Raw genomic sequence first — 16,404 nt, forward strand, 5'->3', positions numbered from 1 at the left:
GGATCAAGTCCCACATGGGGCTCTTTGCTCAGTGGGGAGTCTGCTTCTCCCTCTGCCTGCTCTGCCTGTCACTCCCTCTGCTTGTGCGCTCTCTCTGACAAATAAGTAAATAACGTCTTAAAAAAAAAAAACAACCCAATTTAAAAATACATAAAAGATCTGAACAAATATGTAAATATGTTACCAAAGTAGACATACAAATGGCAAACAGCATATGAAAAGATGCTCAATACCATACATCATTATGGAATTACAAATCAAATCAAGAAGATACCACTACACACCTGTTAGAATGGCAGAAATTCAAAACACCAGCAGTACCAATGCTGGTGGGGATGTGGAGCAACAGGAACTCTCATTCATTGCTGGTGGGGTTGCAGAATGGTAGAGCCACTTTGGAAGACAGTTTTGCTAGTTTATACAAAACTAAACACTCTTGGGTGCCTGGGTGACTCAGTCAGTTAAGCGTCTGCCTTCGGCTCAAGTCATGATCCTGGAGTCCTGGGATCGAGCCCCACATCAGGCTCCCTGCTGAGCTGGGAGCCTGCTTCTCCCTCTCCCCCTATGTGTGCTCTCTCTCTCTCTCAAATAAATAAATAAAATCTTTAAAAAACAAAAACCAAACCAAACAAACAAAAAAACCTAAACACTCCTACCATATGATCCAAACTTGTGTTCCTTGTTATATACTTAAATGAGCTGAAAACTTACACCCAAACAAAAACCTGGACACAAATGTTTATAGAAGCTTTACTCACAATTGCCCAAACTTAAAAGTAACCAAGATGTTTTTCAATGAGCTGATGGATAAATAAACTATGCTACTCCCAGACAATGGAATATTATTCAGCACTAAAAAGAAATGAACTTCAAGCCATAGAGGAACTTTAAAATGTGTATTACTTAGTGAAAAAGGCCAATCTGTAAAGGCCACATACTGTATGATTACAATTACAGGACATTCTAGAAAAGGCAAAACTGGAGACAAAACTTTTTACTGGAAACAGGAAAAAGATCGGTGGTTGCCAGAGGTTGTGGGGAAGGAGAGAGAGACGAAAGAGGTGGAGCACAGAGGATTTTTAGAAACTACTCTGTAGGATACTACGACAGTGGATCCATGTCTTTACGCATTTGTCAAAACCCACAGAATGCACAACAGAAAGGCTAAACCCCAATGTAAACTACGGACTTTGGGTGGTAATGATGAGTTGAGACAGGTTCATCAATGGCAACAAATGGCATAAGTCTGGTGTGAGATGTAAACTGAGGGACAGTCTGTGTGCAGGGATGGGGGTGGAGAAGAGGTATGTAGGAATCCTCTACTTTCTGCTCAGTGTTGCTATAAATCTATAGCTGTTCCCTCCAAAAAAAGTTTATTAATGAAACAAAATCAAACAGCACTGATAAACGTAAAGTAAAAAATAAGTCAGCAGTCAAACCCAACCTCCTGGTCCTGCTCCTCAGGTTAAGGAAGTCCTATGTACACAAGGTTAATAACGTTAATAAAGTCCTGCGTACCTTGCTAGAGCTTCTATGTATATGCAAGATAAAAACTAGACATGATGGGTCCACAGTATCCTTTCCCCCTCCTCCTCTTTAATAACAGAACCAACTCTGGGCACACACCCAACCTATCAGTGACATACCCTCAGCCTCCTTACAGCTAGGGAGGGCCGTGCAACCAACTTCCTGACCACAGTCTATGAGCAGAAGTGATGTAAGCTCCATAAAAGGGAAGTGCTTCTTCATTTCTCTTCCTACCCTTCTCCATGGGCTGAAAGGTGGCCATCCTTTGAGCCAGCTTGAAGCATGAGAAGGAAAAGAGCCCACTCTGGCAGGGGTCTAGAAATTTTAGGACCCCTAAATGCCATCGACCCCACTGGCAGCCTGTTGATGCTAGGGCCCCTGCTCAGAATAATATTTTTAAATGTGTACAATAAAAGACAATGAGTTATATTGAAATAGAGTTACCAAAATGTTTTTAAAATGTATGTTTTAGTAATATCAATGTCTCCTAAGCAATAAGTAACAAGTTCTGATTAGAATGAATTTAGTGAAATTTCAAAGTAGGATGAGCATACATATTTTGAGATATCTGGAACAACTGTAACATGATAGGAAAATATCCATGATTTCTACTTGTTACAAAGTTGTGGCTTCAGGAACACTTCTGAGGCTTGTCTCTGCTCACAATGGAAGCACACACTAAATTTCAATTAGAGGTTATAAAATAAAGATGTAGTTTTTCTTTCCATACAAATTCACAGACCCCCTGACTCATCATGCAGATGTTAGGTAGACACCCTCACTCTACCAGATGAGGAAGAAGTAAGAGAAGGAACCTGGGTCCCTGCACAACTACATGGGGAAAAGGCTGCTATGTCTGCACAACTGTGTGATAGAGGTGGAATTTCCATCTGGCTCAAGCCACTGTGTTTTGGGGTCTCTCTGTTACAGTAGCTTTACCTGAAAACACAGTAAAGAGAAGCAATATGTGAGGTGGTGATGAGTTGACTTTGGAAGCTAACTGCCTTAGTTCTTTTTTTTTTTTTTTCCTTAGAGAGAGAGAGACAGAGCCCATGAGAGCAGGGTGGATAAGGGCAAAGGAAGAGGGAGAGAGAGAATTTCAAGCTGACTCTGCACTGAGCAGGGAGCCCCATGCAGGGCTTGATACTAGGACCCTGAGATCATGACCTGAGCTGAAATCAAGAGTCAGACGCTTAACCAACTGAGTCTCCCAGGTGCTCCTAACTGCCTTAGTTCTAATACGAGCTCTGCCACATCCTGCTGAGTCACTTTGAACTAATCACTTAACTTCTCTGAGTCTTAGTTTCCTTACCTGTAAAATGGGGATAATAATAATGGTACCTACCTAATAAAGTCACTGTACATATTGATACATGGAAAGTGATTAAGAAAGTGACTAAAATGCTATAAACCTTTCATACATGTAAGCTATCAGTACAATTACTATTACTATTTGACTCCTTGCTTTTCTCACCATCCATATAGGATATATAGATCTGTTTGTTTTTTTCAAAACTGCATAGTAATGTGCCAAATGAAAATGCCAAAGGAATATTTAGCCAGCCTCCAAATATAAAGTGATCATTTAGGATGTTTCTCTAAGCTTCACTTAAAAGGCTAATATATCAAGTATAGAGAAAGCTTTCTGAAACTACTCTACTTTCTTGTAAGATTTTGCAGCAATTTTAGTGAGGTCTCATTTACATTCTGTAAAATGTACCCATTTTAAATGCACAGTTTGATGAACTCCATAATATCTTGTAAGAATAAGACTACACACATAAGACTTTAGCTTGAAAAGGGTAAATTACAGAAAATGCAAAGTATTGATAGTATTCCTACCACACACATATACTGTTCATTTTCTATTGATCAAGATGGTCCTATCCTGAAACAGAGCTATGGGGAGCCGCTCAACTGCCCATTTCTTCAGCGATGCCCCCAGATTTTTGTCTGGCAATACACCCCTCCAACTCTTGAGCTCTGGGAACACACCTAAGTGTTGCCAACCAGCAGCCTCTGGTCCAGTGATGGGTCAACACAGGACACAATCTGAGCCAATGAGAGGCAAAAGACTTTTGTGTTGGGGCTTCTGAAAAGGATACCCACCACTCTTTTCCCATTGGACTTGAAGTGATAAAAGGTCTACAGCTACCTCACCCATCCTGCAACCACAGAGGAAGCATGGGTCTGAGAAGGGTCAACCTGGAAGAGACAGATCAAATAAGGCTAACTAAACCCTCTATGAAGCCAGCATCGCCATTGATTGGATGGATGGATTCTTCACTTGACTGGATTCGTCACTTGACTGTGTGGTAATAAATTCTCCAGTTACTTAAGCCAATCGGATGGGTTTCTACTACTTGCCAGCACAAGAATCCTAGGCAGTACGCAAGTTGGGTGTAGAATTCCAAATTTTAGGCAATGTAAAGAAGGGAATTAAAAATCATCCCAGATGCTCCTACTACCGCCCAGGGGCAACTGTTCACTCCGTCTAGTGTTGCAGGCCAGGTTCCCTGGGAGGCAGCCTCACACAGAGCTCTATAGGCTGGGATTTTTTGGGGTGCGCTCTTAGGACTCTCCACCCCTGTAAGGAGGGACAGAAGCAGGACAGGGCAGAGGGAAAAGTCAGACTGCAAGCAATAGGGTCACAACAAACACTCAGCTGATCCCACTGGGAGTTCTGGCCCTGGGAAGACCCTTCAGAGTTGTCCCTCCTTGAGGCAGGGAGCTGCTGGCTTTTTATACTGCGTCTCCTCCCCCTCCCCACATGCAAGACTAGTCACTGGATGCAGGCCGCCCTTGGGAGGGGCAAACTTGGGCAAAACCCTTCTCTTCAGTCCAGGGCAATCTCTTTCAAGGGGGCCCCAGCTTCAAGCTGTTGGTGCTCACACATCCCATAGTCAGAAAGTGAGTTCTTTAGTCCTCAACAAGAGGGGCTGGGTGGCACAGCATAGTACCACATCTGCACGTCTCCTTTTGCTCTATTTTATTCATGTTTTTTCTTTCTCTAGAAATTTAGGTCATATTGAAATGCTGTTTTATATACTAGTATAAGCCTAGCGTTACGATCTGAGCATTTTCCAATCATTAAATATTCTTTAAATGAATTGCAAACAGAGTTAAAATTCCTTCATATAGTTACCATAAAATATTTAAACATTCTCCTACTATTGGACATTTAGAGTATTTCCAATATCTTTAATCCTTATATATTATTTCTTGTTTGCATCTCTGCAACCAGTTTTTAGGATGTATTTCTAGAAGTGGCATTAAGGGTTGAAGGATATGAGCCACCACAGCATTCTGGACAAACTGCCCTTGGAAATTTCATGTCAATTACATTCTGACCACTGCTACATTGTCTCATTAGAACTGAATGCTTTCCTATTTCAGATCTTGCCAATTGATCAAAAATGATGTCTCATTCTTGTTTGGGTTTCCTTTCCCCTATGAATGATAAGTTTGAAGATTTTAAAATATCCATTGTTTTCTGTTTGTTTTTCTTCCTAAGTAAATAGTCTGGCCATTTTGGGGGGGGGGTGTCAGTTTTTCTGTTTTGGTATCATATTTTTTTTATTGACAATAAAATATCTGACTGGACAAGTAACTTCTCAATATGACTTTTTCCCTAAGTGTATTGGTTAAAATCACTTGATCAAGCCCTCCACCAATAAAACAATTCTTAAAATAAATCATTAAGTTAAAATGGTAACAAGCTCCTTGTTCCATTCTCTTTGTTTAATTTCATGGATTGCCTTTCAGCCAAACGTATGTCCACTTACTTGAGCAATCCAGCCCGATGGAAGACATAGAGATCCTGCTCCAGCGTACAGTTGTTGAAGGGGACAATCTTCACAAAGTTCTGGATGAGGGCAAACTCAGGTGTGAGGTGCGGCAGAGAAATGATGCAGAAGTTCTTCTCCTAACATGTTCAGTAACCAGGACACACAGGAAGAGAATCAGAAACCATTCATCACTAAACAAATTCCTGCTGTAAAGCACTACAGAAAATAGGGAGTAAAATGGGCAAAGGACAGGGTGTTCAAGTTCAACTTTCCTATAATTTGGAAAGTAATCATATGAAATTCAAGACAATAAGGAACTGTAAGCATACTGAGAAAATCTCTGCAAGTCTGGCTGAAACCTAAATAAATGAATATTGTAAGCAATAGGACCCATTTGGCATAGGTCTTTTGTGGAAGTCAGTTTTGAAAGTAAGGTCCTTTGTGCTGGCAAATTCACTTGCACCCTGAAGGCCATGAGGCAGCGTGGTGTCATAGGGAAGGCCCTAGGCTTGCTAAGTGATAGAGCACCAGCCCCGGTCCCCTTACTCTGAGATAAGAGAATGGTGCTCCAGGCCTTTTCTTCTTTAAAATCCTGTATTATACATGAATGGACGTCTGTATTTTATCATGACATGATCCCATTTAGGTGAACAGATCTAAGAATGTGTTTAACCTGGGAAGTGTGTTTAGTTAACAGGTATAAGGATCCAGATGTCCTCAGAGCTTCCACTTACCCCTGAGATCTACATTGCCCAATATGGGAACCAGCAGCCATGTCTGGACACTGGGCATTTGGGAATGTGAGTGACTGGGGAACTGAGTTTTTAATTTTATTTCATTTTAATTAATTTAAAATTTAAATATAAAAACTGATACTCAATTCAGTTATTAGAAAAGTTTTATGTTTGTTGGAACAATTTGGGTATATGAATCTACTTATTCAACTGTAAATTTTATGAAATCTAAACACAAATCAAGTATTTCTGATGAAAATGTAGTGCTTGTATTGAAATGTGCTACAGGTGTAATAATACATTTTAGATTTCAAACACTGGGAAAAATGTAAAATATCTCATTAATAACTTTTCATACTGATTACACGTTAAATGGTTAAATTTGGGGCATATTCAGTTAAACAAAATATATTATTAAAATTGATTTCACCTGTCTTTTTGCTTTTTTTTTTTTTAATGTGGCTGCCAGAATATTTAGATTATTTATGTGGCTCGAATTTGTTGTCTATCGGACAGAGCTGTCCTAGACCATCTGTGTTCCACACATCCCACTTGACCCTCTGCCAGGTGCCTGCAGGAGTGGCCTGCTCTTCCCAGAGCTAATTTGTCCCTTTGGGATCTCGCCTCCTCCTGAACCCTGTGAAGGCATTACTTGTGCTAATCCAAAACCCTGGGGATGTTTGTGCAAACCAAAGGAGTGAATCATTGTTTGACCTTATCTTCCTTCTTTCTAGCAAAATAACACAGCTCCTTTTGGGGAACTTGAAAGTCAAGTTGTTGAAATACTCAAGCTGAAAATAAGGAATGGGTGCCAAGTCTCAGTGGTCTTTCTCTGGGAGGAGGAGACTATAATGAATTGCTTTGACTCAGATTTGAAGGATTTAAGGATGAATAATAAAAGTAGTTTGTTCCCCTCTCCTCATATCCTGAAATAAAATAGAATTAAAACGTAAAAGTGTCTTTTACCTTATAAAAGCCAGCATGGTTTTGCAATGCTGAAGATCTGCCTTTACAGGGACTTCAAAGTGGGAGTGAATTTAAATGTAGNNNNACTTTGGGTCATCTCTGAGGGAAACTAGCTTTGTAAATCCTACTTTAGGATAATCTACATTGCTTTATGAGCTTCAAAATGCCTTAACATTAATCCCCAAAAGTTATAAAAACAATGGAGAACATTACTGCAAGGCTTCACTATATCAACTAAATGAGGAAATACAACTTATGCTCACATAGGCTTCAGGAAACATAATTAAACCATACTTGTTTTTTGCCTCAGTAGAAAGAGTATCAGGAAAAATAAGACAATAGATATTTTGCTTGTAATTAACCAACTGAAGAAGTCTAGTTATTGACTTGACTTAACTGATAGGGGAGGCATGGAAAAAGTCTTCATAAAAATCCATTTTTTCCTCAATTGCCTTTCTTTCCCACTTTCTTCCCTCCAATCAAGTGAGAAGTTGATTAGACTCTCCATCCCTTGACAACAGTGAACCAAAAATGGAGGCAGAGAACAGGAATGGAGGATGTTGTTTGCTCTGGTCTGTTTGTCTGAGGCCGATCCACCAAACCAGTCATAGTAGGTTGAATGCCTCCTCCATGTCAGGCACTGTGTCAGGTGACACCACCAGAAAATCAGCCACAAATTCCTACTTTACTACTCTCAGAAAAGCAATCTAGTGGTTTCAGAATTCTTTGAGCCAATGTAAGCTCTAAAGTAATATGGCAGTCTAATCCACTTTTGTGTCGTTTTTGACATTTTCATGTACTACCAGGATTCTATTAATTATTTGATTCTAATAAAACACTGTTAAAGCTATCCTTAAAAGAAATTAGACATTGAAAGGGAACTATTAAAACAGCCATGACGATATTTTGAAGAGTTCATGATATATCATTCAACCTTATTTTCAGAACACAGAAGCAATTCAAACCTCAACATTCATGGCAATGTACATGTTTGGACAGCAAATACGCCATTTTACTTTTCTATAACTTTTCTAGATTACAAAATCAATTATATTACTCAAAATTCAGCATGTACTTACAGGAAAAAGACTGAAGACAAAATTCATAAAGTCCAGTGATCTGTAAACAAGACAGTGAGCATTGTCACTGACCCGCAAGCAAATGCAGCATCAGTATATATTTAGAGAGATTTATGGCTCTCTTCCTGCCACGCAGTGATAGCCAACCACTAGTCAGAATTTGTGTCTACCTGAACATTAATCAAGTTGCAGAAAGTCATAAGCTTCATATTTCAGTAATAAAGTATTTTTTTATTAACTAAAGACATTATTATAGCAATTAATAACCTGTGCATTCAAAGACGCTCAATAGTCATTCTGTGACATAATCCCTCCCTTTTTTGTTAGAGCTGTCAGAGAGATGTGGGTATATTATAAGCAATCCTGATCTTTTTCTCTTTTACATGCAAAAGATTTTCTGACCACCTGTGGTTGTATAGTCACAGACAAACCATAACGGATCATCGAATTTCTGTCTGAAAATTCAAAAGTCACATTCAAAGCACAATCCTATCTGAACACACAGGGAAAAATAAATGTACACAACAAATCTAGAAGGGTTTATAGGCTTTTTAGATGTCTACGATATAACTAAAATAAAGATTTCCCTTTTCAACTTCTAAGATTTCCAAAGAAATTGAAAACATAAAAGGAAAAAAGTACAAGTAAAACATGATTCTAAGTGAGGTTGGGAGACTGGGAGTATGTTTAAATACATTCTCTAAGGCGAATGGATAAAGAAGATGTGGTCCATATATACAATAGAATATTACTCAGCCATCAGAAAGGATGAATACCCACCATTTGTATCGACATGGATGGAACTGGAGGAGATTATGCTAAGTGAAATATGTCAAGCAGAGAAAGACAATTATCATATGGTTTCACTTATATGTGGAACATAAGGAATAGCATGGAGGACATTAGGAGAGGGAGGGAAAAATGAAGGGGGGAATTCAGAGGGGGAGACGAACCATGAGAGACTATGGACTCCGGGAAACAAACTGAGGGTTTCAGAGGGGAGGAGGTGGGGGATCCAGCTAGGCCGGTGCTGGGTATTAAGGAGGGCACGTATTGCATGGTGAGCTGGGTGCTATACACAAACAATGAATCATAGAACAAAACATCAAAAACTAATGATGTACTGTATGGTGACTAACATAACAATAAAATTAAAAAAAAAATACATTCTCTAAGAAGGAAATATCCAGCAGTACTCTTGGTCATCTAAAGGATACTCTGAACCTTCCAGTCTATGAATTTGGGCAAAACTTTTCCTCTTCCAGATTGTTCTATGAATAAAATTGTGGAGTCAGTGGGAGTTCTAAAGGGGATGTGGAATCTAGGCATCAAGGTCAAAGGTCCGCTTCCAGACTATAGATGGCAGCAAGCACTGAACACGTGGGGATAGGAAGTGGGGTGACTGAGTGGTCTGGTGGGTGCCCAGGCTTTGTCTGGCACCTTGCCTCCTCCTTCTAGCAGCTGCCCTGGATTGTTGTTTGGTGTTCTACTGGTCCCCTTCTCAGATTACATTTGGGTGAGGCTTCAGGCCCAAATTTGGGATGTGGGGAGAGAATGAGGCAAAGGACTAAGCTGTCATCATGTGCTGGCCTGGCCCCATCCATCAGCTCAGGAATGAGCACACAGTCTGATCAGGTCCGATGGGGCTTGAGCTAGAAAGCCAGGCTCAAAGTCCTTCTCACTAGCTTCTGGTACAGAGCCTGAGCCCACTGTCCATTTGGGACTGTCATTTGTCTGAGAATGGGGCCAGTGGCAGGGAACCAGAGGCAGGACCCAGAGAGAGAAACTTGGAATTTGATGGGGTTATCTTGAATCAAGCCACATTGAAAATCAGTCCCACCAGTGGACTTATCCTTTGTGATATGAAGCAATTATTCCACTTTTCAAAAACCAGTTTGGGTTGGATTTTCTGATACTTGCAACCAAAAGACTCCAGACAAGCAACCACCTAAATCCGAAGCCTCCCCCTACCCAAATGCAAACTTTAGAGAATGGAGAGCAGCACTAGTTACATAAGTGATGATTTTCCAGATCCCCAACTGTTACAGAGGTGAGCCAAAACCTGGGCAGTCCGGTTCTGTGGCCCTTGCCCAAATTTTATGGTCTGAAACCTCTGGGACTGGGCCCCAGAATTCCATGCTTAAAAAACAAAACAAACAAAAACAAAAACAAAACAGGATTAGGATGTGAGGCCAGGTTTAGATACCATGAGCTCCATAAGATTAAAATGTGAGGCCACCAATGCCATAAGAAAAGTCTTACCATAATAGACAACCTGGGATCAGTACTTGCCTTGCTTCGTATTTCTCCTCAATACAAAAGAGCTGAATACAAAAAGCAGCTGAGGCTCCCTTGTAGATGGGGCGGAAGTCACTGGTCTGCTCGGGCAGCGAAACGGACGCCAAGCTCAGACAGCTGACAGAGCCATTTGTATCACCCATAGTGGACTGCTGACTGAGGTTTTCTATGTCCTACAGCAAGGAGACAGGAGGAACTGAGTGGGAATCCTATTCATTTTCTGCAATTTAATGGGCTACTGGTTGCATCCTCTCTACATTGTACGGTCTCCCTAGGACAGATGTGACAGTCTCACCTGAAACAAATCATCCTGAGCCAGGCCTAGTTTTAATGAGATGTTCTTTTTTTTTTTTTTTTTTTAAGATTTAATTTATTTATTTGACAGAGAGAGGGAACACAAGCAGGGGGAGTGTGAGAGGGAGAAGCAGGCTTCCCACCGAGCAGGGAGCCTGATGCAGGGCTCGATCCCAGGACCCTGGGATCATGACCTGAGCCGAAGGCAGGCGCTTAACGACTGAACCACCCAGGCGCCCCTTAATGAGATGTTCTTAATGAGATATTCAAGATTTATAAAGGGACTGAAAGAAGTCCTCACGTGAAGTTCAGAAAATGAATGGTTTCCGTTGGTCTTTCACATAGGATCCATATTTCAACTGCAACACTGGTAGAAGTTAGAGTGTGGTAGTAGTATATACCTATCAATTCCATAAGCAAAATACCTGTCTCCCAAAGTGTTTTCATTGTGATTTTGTGCTACAAGAATTTTTGGATCTTGGGACTGTTTGGGCAGTTTGGTGATGAGGTGGAGCTCAGGGGGTCCAACCGGCGGGAGCCACCCAGAAAGCTACTGTTAGACCTTCCCGTTTCATTTCAGGGGCATCTAAGAAGATGTTATAGCTCAGTTAGAGGAAAATGATTCATTCTGAGATCCTTCCCAGTGTTCTTTTAAATCAAAGTAATACAGCAAACATTAAAATAATATCAACACTAAAACCTTATGAAGAAAATCAGGAGTCCCCTGTCCCTCCAATTCCTCTTCCCATTGGCTAGCCCTTTCAACTTTCTCATTTCTTTGGTATTTACCTCCATGTCTCTGAATATGTGCTCAATCTCTTGGAGACTGTGATAGGCAGAACAGTGGTCCCTGCAGACTGTACATGGCCCAATCCCCAGGACCTGTGCATTTTACAGAGCAACAGGGGCTTTGCAGAGGTCATTAAGTGAAGATTTTAAGACAAGGACATTATCTTGGATTATCTAGGGTAGGCCCAATATAATCAGAAGGATCCTTATAAAAAAGAGGCAAGGGGTGCCTGTGTGGCTCAGTCAGTTAAGTGGCTGCCTTCGACTCAGGTCGTGACCCCAGGGGTCGGTTAAGTGGCTGCCTTCGACTCAGGTCATGATCCCAGGGTCCTGGGATGGAGCCCCAAATTGGGTTCCCGGCTCAGCGGGGAGCCTGCTTCTTCCTCTCCCTCTGCCCGCCACTTGTGCTTGCTCTCTCTAGTACTCTCTCTCTGTCAAATAAATAAATTAAATCTTAAAAAGAAAGAAAGAAAGAAAGAAAGAAGCAGTAGGGTCAGAGTCAAGAGACTGGAAGATACTATGCTACCAGCTTTGAAGATGGAAGAAGGTACCACATGCCAAGGAATGCAAGTGGCTTCCAGAAGCTGACAAAGGTAGGGGCGCCTGGGTGGCACAGCGGTTGGGCGTCTGCCTTCGGCTCAGGGCGTGATTCCAGCGTTATGGGATCAAGCCCCACATCAGGCTCCTCCGTTATGAGCCTGCTTCTTCCTCTCCCACTCCCCCTGCTTGTGTTCCCTCTCTCGCTGGCTGTCTCTATCTCTGTCAAATAAATAAATAAAATCTTTAAAAAAAAAAAAAAAAGAAGAAGCTGACAAAGGCAAAGGGAGGGATTCTCCCCTAGAGCCTCCAAAAGGAACAGAGTCCTGCCGGCACCTGGATCTTAGCACTAGTTTGGGGTTTCTTTTTTTTTTTTTTAAGATTTTATTTATTTATTTGACAGAGAGAGACAGCCAGCAAGAGAGGGAACACAAGCAGGGGGAGTGGGAGAGGAAGAAGCAGGCTCCCAGTGGAAGGGCCTGATGTGGGGCTCGATCCCAGAACACTGGGATCACGGCCTGAGCCGAAGGCAGAGGCTTAATGACTGCGCCACCCAGGCACCCCTAGTTTGGGGTTTCTGACTTCCAGAACTGTATAATAATACATTTATGTTGTTTTAAGCCACTAAGTTCATGGTAATTTGTTACCATAGTGATAAAAAACTAATACAAAGACCTGGCTTCTGGCATTTGGAGAACACGGTGGGAGGAGAGGACAGGGGTTTCTCCATTTGAAATGGAGAGTTCCACTTGTCTGTTCTGTCTTTCCCCATTACACAGCCTCACACAGTGCGGGCTGAACCTGAATTTGGAGCTGCTTCCATCCCATCCATCCAAAAAACGGTCATCTAGTTGTTACGCTTGAGTATGGCGGACAAGCCAGGTGCTGTCTGTAGGGACTCTAGTGTCCCCAGCACTGCATAGCAGACTGTCAGACCCCTCACTTCAGCCTGGTCCTCGCCTTGCCTTCCAGAAGCCCAGGCCCTGGGCCTTTTGTGGACACAGAAGGAGAAGTCACCTGCTTTCTGCTAGTCCCTCCCCTCACAGTGGTGCTGGACCTTCTCCTTTCTCCGCCGTGTTAAGCCAGTGTAAACTCCTCCATCGATTTTCTTCATTCTCAACATTTTGAAAGGGCTCACCTTCCAATATCTCCTCTCTTAGTCTTGTTGTCTTTGTGGATTTGTGCCCTTCTTATTGCTTTACTGTCATTTCCGTGGTTTTTTCCAGAAGGGAAAGGAGATAAACATAGGACATCAATCCACCTTGTTGACCCGGATGCCCTCTGGGGGTCCAGTATGTCTAATGCAGCAGGGAACATCCTGTCCCCTCCTCCACATCCACATTCTGGTTTGGGCCCCTACAGGCATAGCTACCTCTTAGAAATAGAGCATGCTTCACCCTCTGCTCCCTGCCTCATTCTCTCCTCCCCGGAGCCTGAGGAGTCAGTGCCCTGGCATGGGTGTCCCCAGAAGCAAACTCTGAGCTAAGTTTATTTGGGGAGTGATGCCAGGAAATTCTGCAAGGAGAGTGGGGAAGAGAGGCAAGGAAGGGAAAGACACCAATGCAGAATGTCCCACTCAATCTCACTGAGATCCTTAGGAGACTCCAGAGAATACATCTCAGAGCTGTCCCACCCAAGAGGTAAAGAAACTGGGGTACTGATTCTCCAACTACTTTCAGCAATTGTCAGATGGCTGCTTCCCAAAGATTCTGACCCGCCTGCAGGCACAGTGCCAGAGAAAGACCAGGAACCTGAAGTCCTTGTCCTCAGGTGCTGAGGAATGAGCAGTGCCAGAAGGACACAGGCAGGGTCCCCCGGCAGGTGCTAAAGTAAGATTCGGAAAATGGACCCTGGCCTGCCTGATGCACTCTCTTCCTAGCAGCACATCCTGCTCCTGACTGCATGCATTCTCCTGTCCTCCACACACTTAGCCCAGGAGGGCAGACCCTGCTCCAACGGTGAAGTCTGCCTCCAGCCAGGTGTGTACACTGAATTCAGCAGGCGGAACTAGGAAATCCACTTGTTACAGGTCCAAGCTTTGTTCTCCAGTTCAGTGTTAGCCAAAATCAAGTGGCACCTTTATCTCTAGCTGACTTCTGTGTAGGCTTCTTAATTGTTCAGAATCTGGAGAAGAAAGGGGTACCAAAATTTGGCCCTCTCTCAGAATTCTGATGTCTGGGATTAGTGTTGCATTAACATGGTCCTCCCAGGACCTCCATGGAGATGACCTGACTTCCTGTTCCTTCAAGGGCTCTCCAGACTTCTCAGCTTGACTCATGAGTCTAGAAGAGGTGATGGGGAATCCACTGAAAGCTCAGAACTGGGCTCACCACTGGGGCATGAGACCGTCTGATCATGTGAATGTCCCACTTAAAACTTTCAAAGCCTTCCTCTGCTCCTTAGGAAAAATTCAAAATCCCAAGCAGAGTCCACAGAACCCTGCCAAACGACCTGAATCCTTGGGTTTCTAGCAGGAAACAGAGGGCACACTCCAGTGCAGCAGACCAAGGAGGTTCAACAAAGGACCACATGTGAAAGTGTGGGCAGGGAGAAGGGAAACCAACAAAGGAAGAAGAAGTGCCCCAGGGGTGGCAGCTGGAGGAAGATGCTACCACCCCTTGGCCTGAATCCATAACAGTATAACTTCTAGGACCAAGCTGTACAAGGGATAACAAATAAAGGATTTCTCAGTGGAGGAAGACCTCATCGAGGAAGGCTTTGTGGAGTGAGTGCTAAAGAAGGTGGCAGCTCTGAGCTGGTAGAGAGAGGCGGGGAAGCCTGGAGGAGGAACGAGCACGCCAGCACTCAGTGGAGAGCAGTGAACCTCTCCAGCACAAAGACCCTACCTCCATTTCACTAGCGTTTTCGCTATGGACTGCTGACAAAAGTCCCTCAGCTGTGGCTCCTTCTGTGATTCTCGCCTGCAAATGACAAAGGCAAGACATTTAAGCAACACCTACTACAGTGGTTCAGAGCCCCAGTTCTGGAACCAAATGCCTTGGGTTCAGATCCTGGCTCCATGGCTTACTGGCTTGGGAAAGTCATGGAGTCTCCGTGGCCTCATCTCTAAAAGGGGCTAAAAGCAGCACCTGCCTGACCAGGTTGTTAGGAGAATAAAATAAGGACAGGTAGAGAGAGAGATGCTAGCACAGTGCTGGCTCCTCCTTGTTCTCCGTAGACGTTAGTTATTACTTCGTTATTCTTATTCTTCTGTGCAACTTGAAAGCTGCACTAAGTTTCTTCCAGCTGCTTTATTGACGTATAATTAACAGTAAACTTACATATTTGAAGTATACCTTTTGAAAAGTTTTAACCTATGTATGCACCCATAAAAATATCACGATAATAAAAATAATGAGCACATACATCACTCCCCAAAGCTTTTGTGTTTCTAGGTGCTCTTCCCTCCCATCCTGTGCCACTCGGCCAACCACAGACAAACGATTATCTGCTTTTGTCACTCTAGGTTATAGGCTGAGTCTATTTCTGGATCTTCTGTTCCCTTGGCATCGTTATCACAGGGGCTTAATGACAAGAACTATATAGTAGACCTTGAAATAAGTAGTATTAGTCCAACAACTGTTCTGTTCCAAAGTTGTTTTGGCTATTCTAGGTCCTTTCCATTTTCCATATGAATTTTGGAATTAATTTTTCAATTTCTAGAAAAATTCCTCCTGAAATTTTGACTGGGAATGCATTGATCAATTGGGGAAGAATTGACACCTTGACAATATCAAGTCTTTGAAACCAGGAACATGGGATAGCTCTCCATTTATTTAGGTCTTATTTCATTTCTCTCAGCAATTTTTTGTGGTTTTCAGTGTACAAGTCTTGAACATCTTTTGTCAGATTTATCTCTTAGTATTTTGTATATTTGTACTAGAGTAAATGGAGTTTATTTCAATTTCTGGTTATTAATTGCTATTACGTAGAAATAAAATTGAACTTTGCATATGAATTTTGTATATATTTAGCAACATGCTAAATTATTTACTAGTTCTAGTAGCTCTTTTGTAGATTCTAGATGATTATGTTCTATCTACAAATAAAGGACAGTTTTAATTCTTTCTTTCCCATCTGGATGTCTTTTATTTCTGTTATCTTTTTCTGCTGGCTTGAACTTCCAGTATAATTTTGAATAGAAGAGGTGAGAGCAGACATTCTTGCATTGTTCCTGACCATGGTGGAAAAGTATTCAGTCTTCTACCATTAAGTATGATGTTAGTTACAAAAATAGCCTCTATCAAACTGAAGAAGTTCTTTCTGATTCCTAATTTTCTGAGAGTTTTAATGAGGGATGAACATGGAATTTTCAGATGCCTTCCTTGCATTTTTAAAAGAAACATTAGGTAATCTTTTTTAGCTTGTTAATATGGTGAATTACATTGATTT

The 16,404-nt window shown here is 42.1% G+C and overlaps 1 protein-coding gene across 1 annotated transcript in view; it reads right to left on the minus strand.

Moving 5' to 3' along the window:
* The window catches only part of CFAP61 (cilia and flagella associated protein 61), a 286,086-nt gene that overhangs the window by 188,455 nt on the left and 81,227 nt on the right, over nt 1-16,404 (minus strand). The window contains exons 9-12 of the mRNA XM_008710053.1: nt 14,859-14,933; nt 10,387-10,565; nt 8,095-8,134; nt 5,313-5,452 (exon numbers count right to left, since the gene is read on the minus strand). Coding sequence (XP_008708275.1) covers nt 5,313-5,452; nt 8,095-8,134; nt 10,387-10,565; nt 14,859-14,933 — 434 coding nt within the window. The remainder of the gene's footprint in view (nt 1-5,312; nt 5,453-8,094; nt 8,135-10,386; nt 10,566-14,858; nt 14,934-16,404) is intronic.

Source organism: Ursus maritimus, unplaced genomic scaffold (assembly GCF_017311325.1).
Source record: "Ursus maritimus isolate PB19 unplaced genomic scaffold, ASM1731132v1 scaffold_22, whole genome shotgun sequence".
In the NCBI taxonomy this organism is placed as follows: domain Eukaryota; kingdom Metazoa; phylum Chordata; class Mammalia; order Carnivora; family Ursidae; genus Ursus; species Ursus maritimus.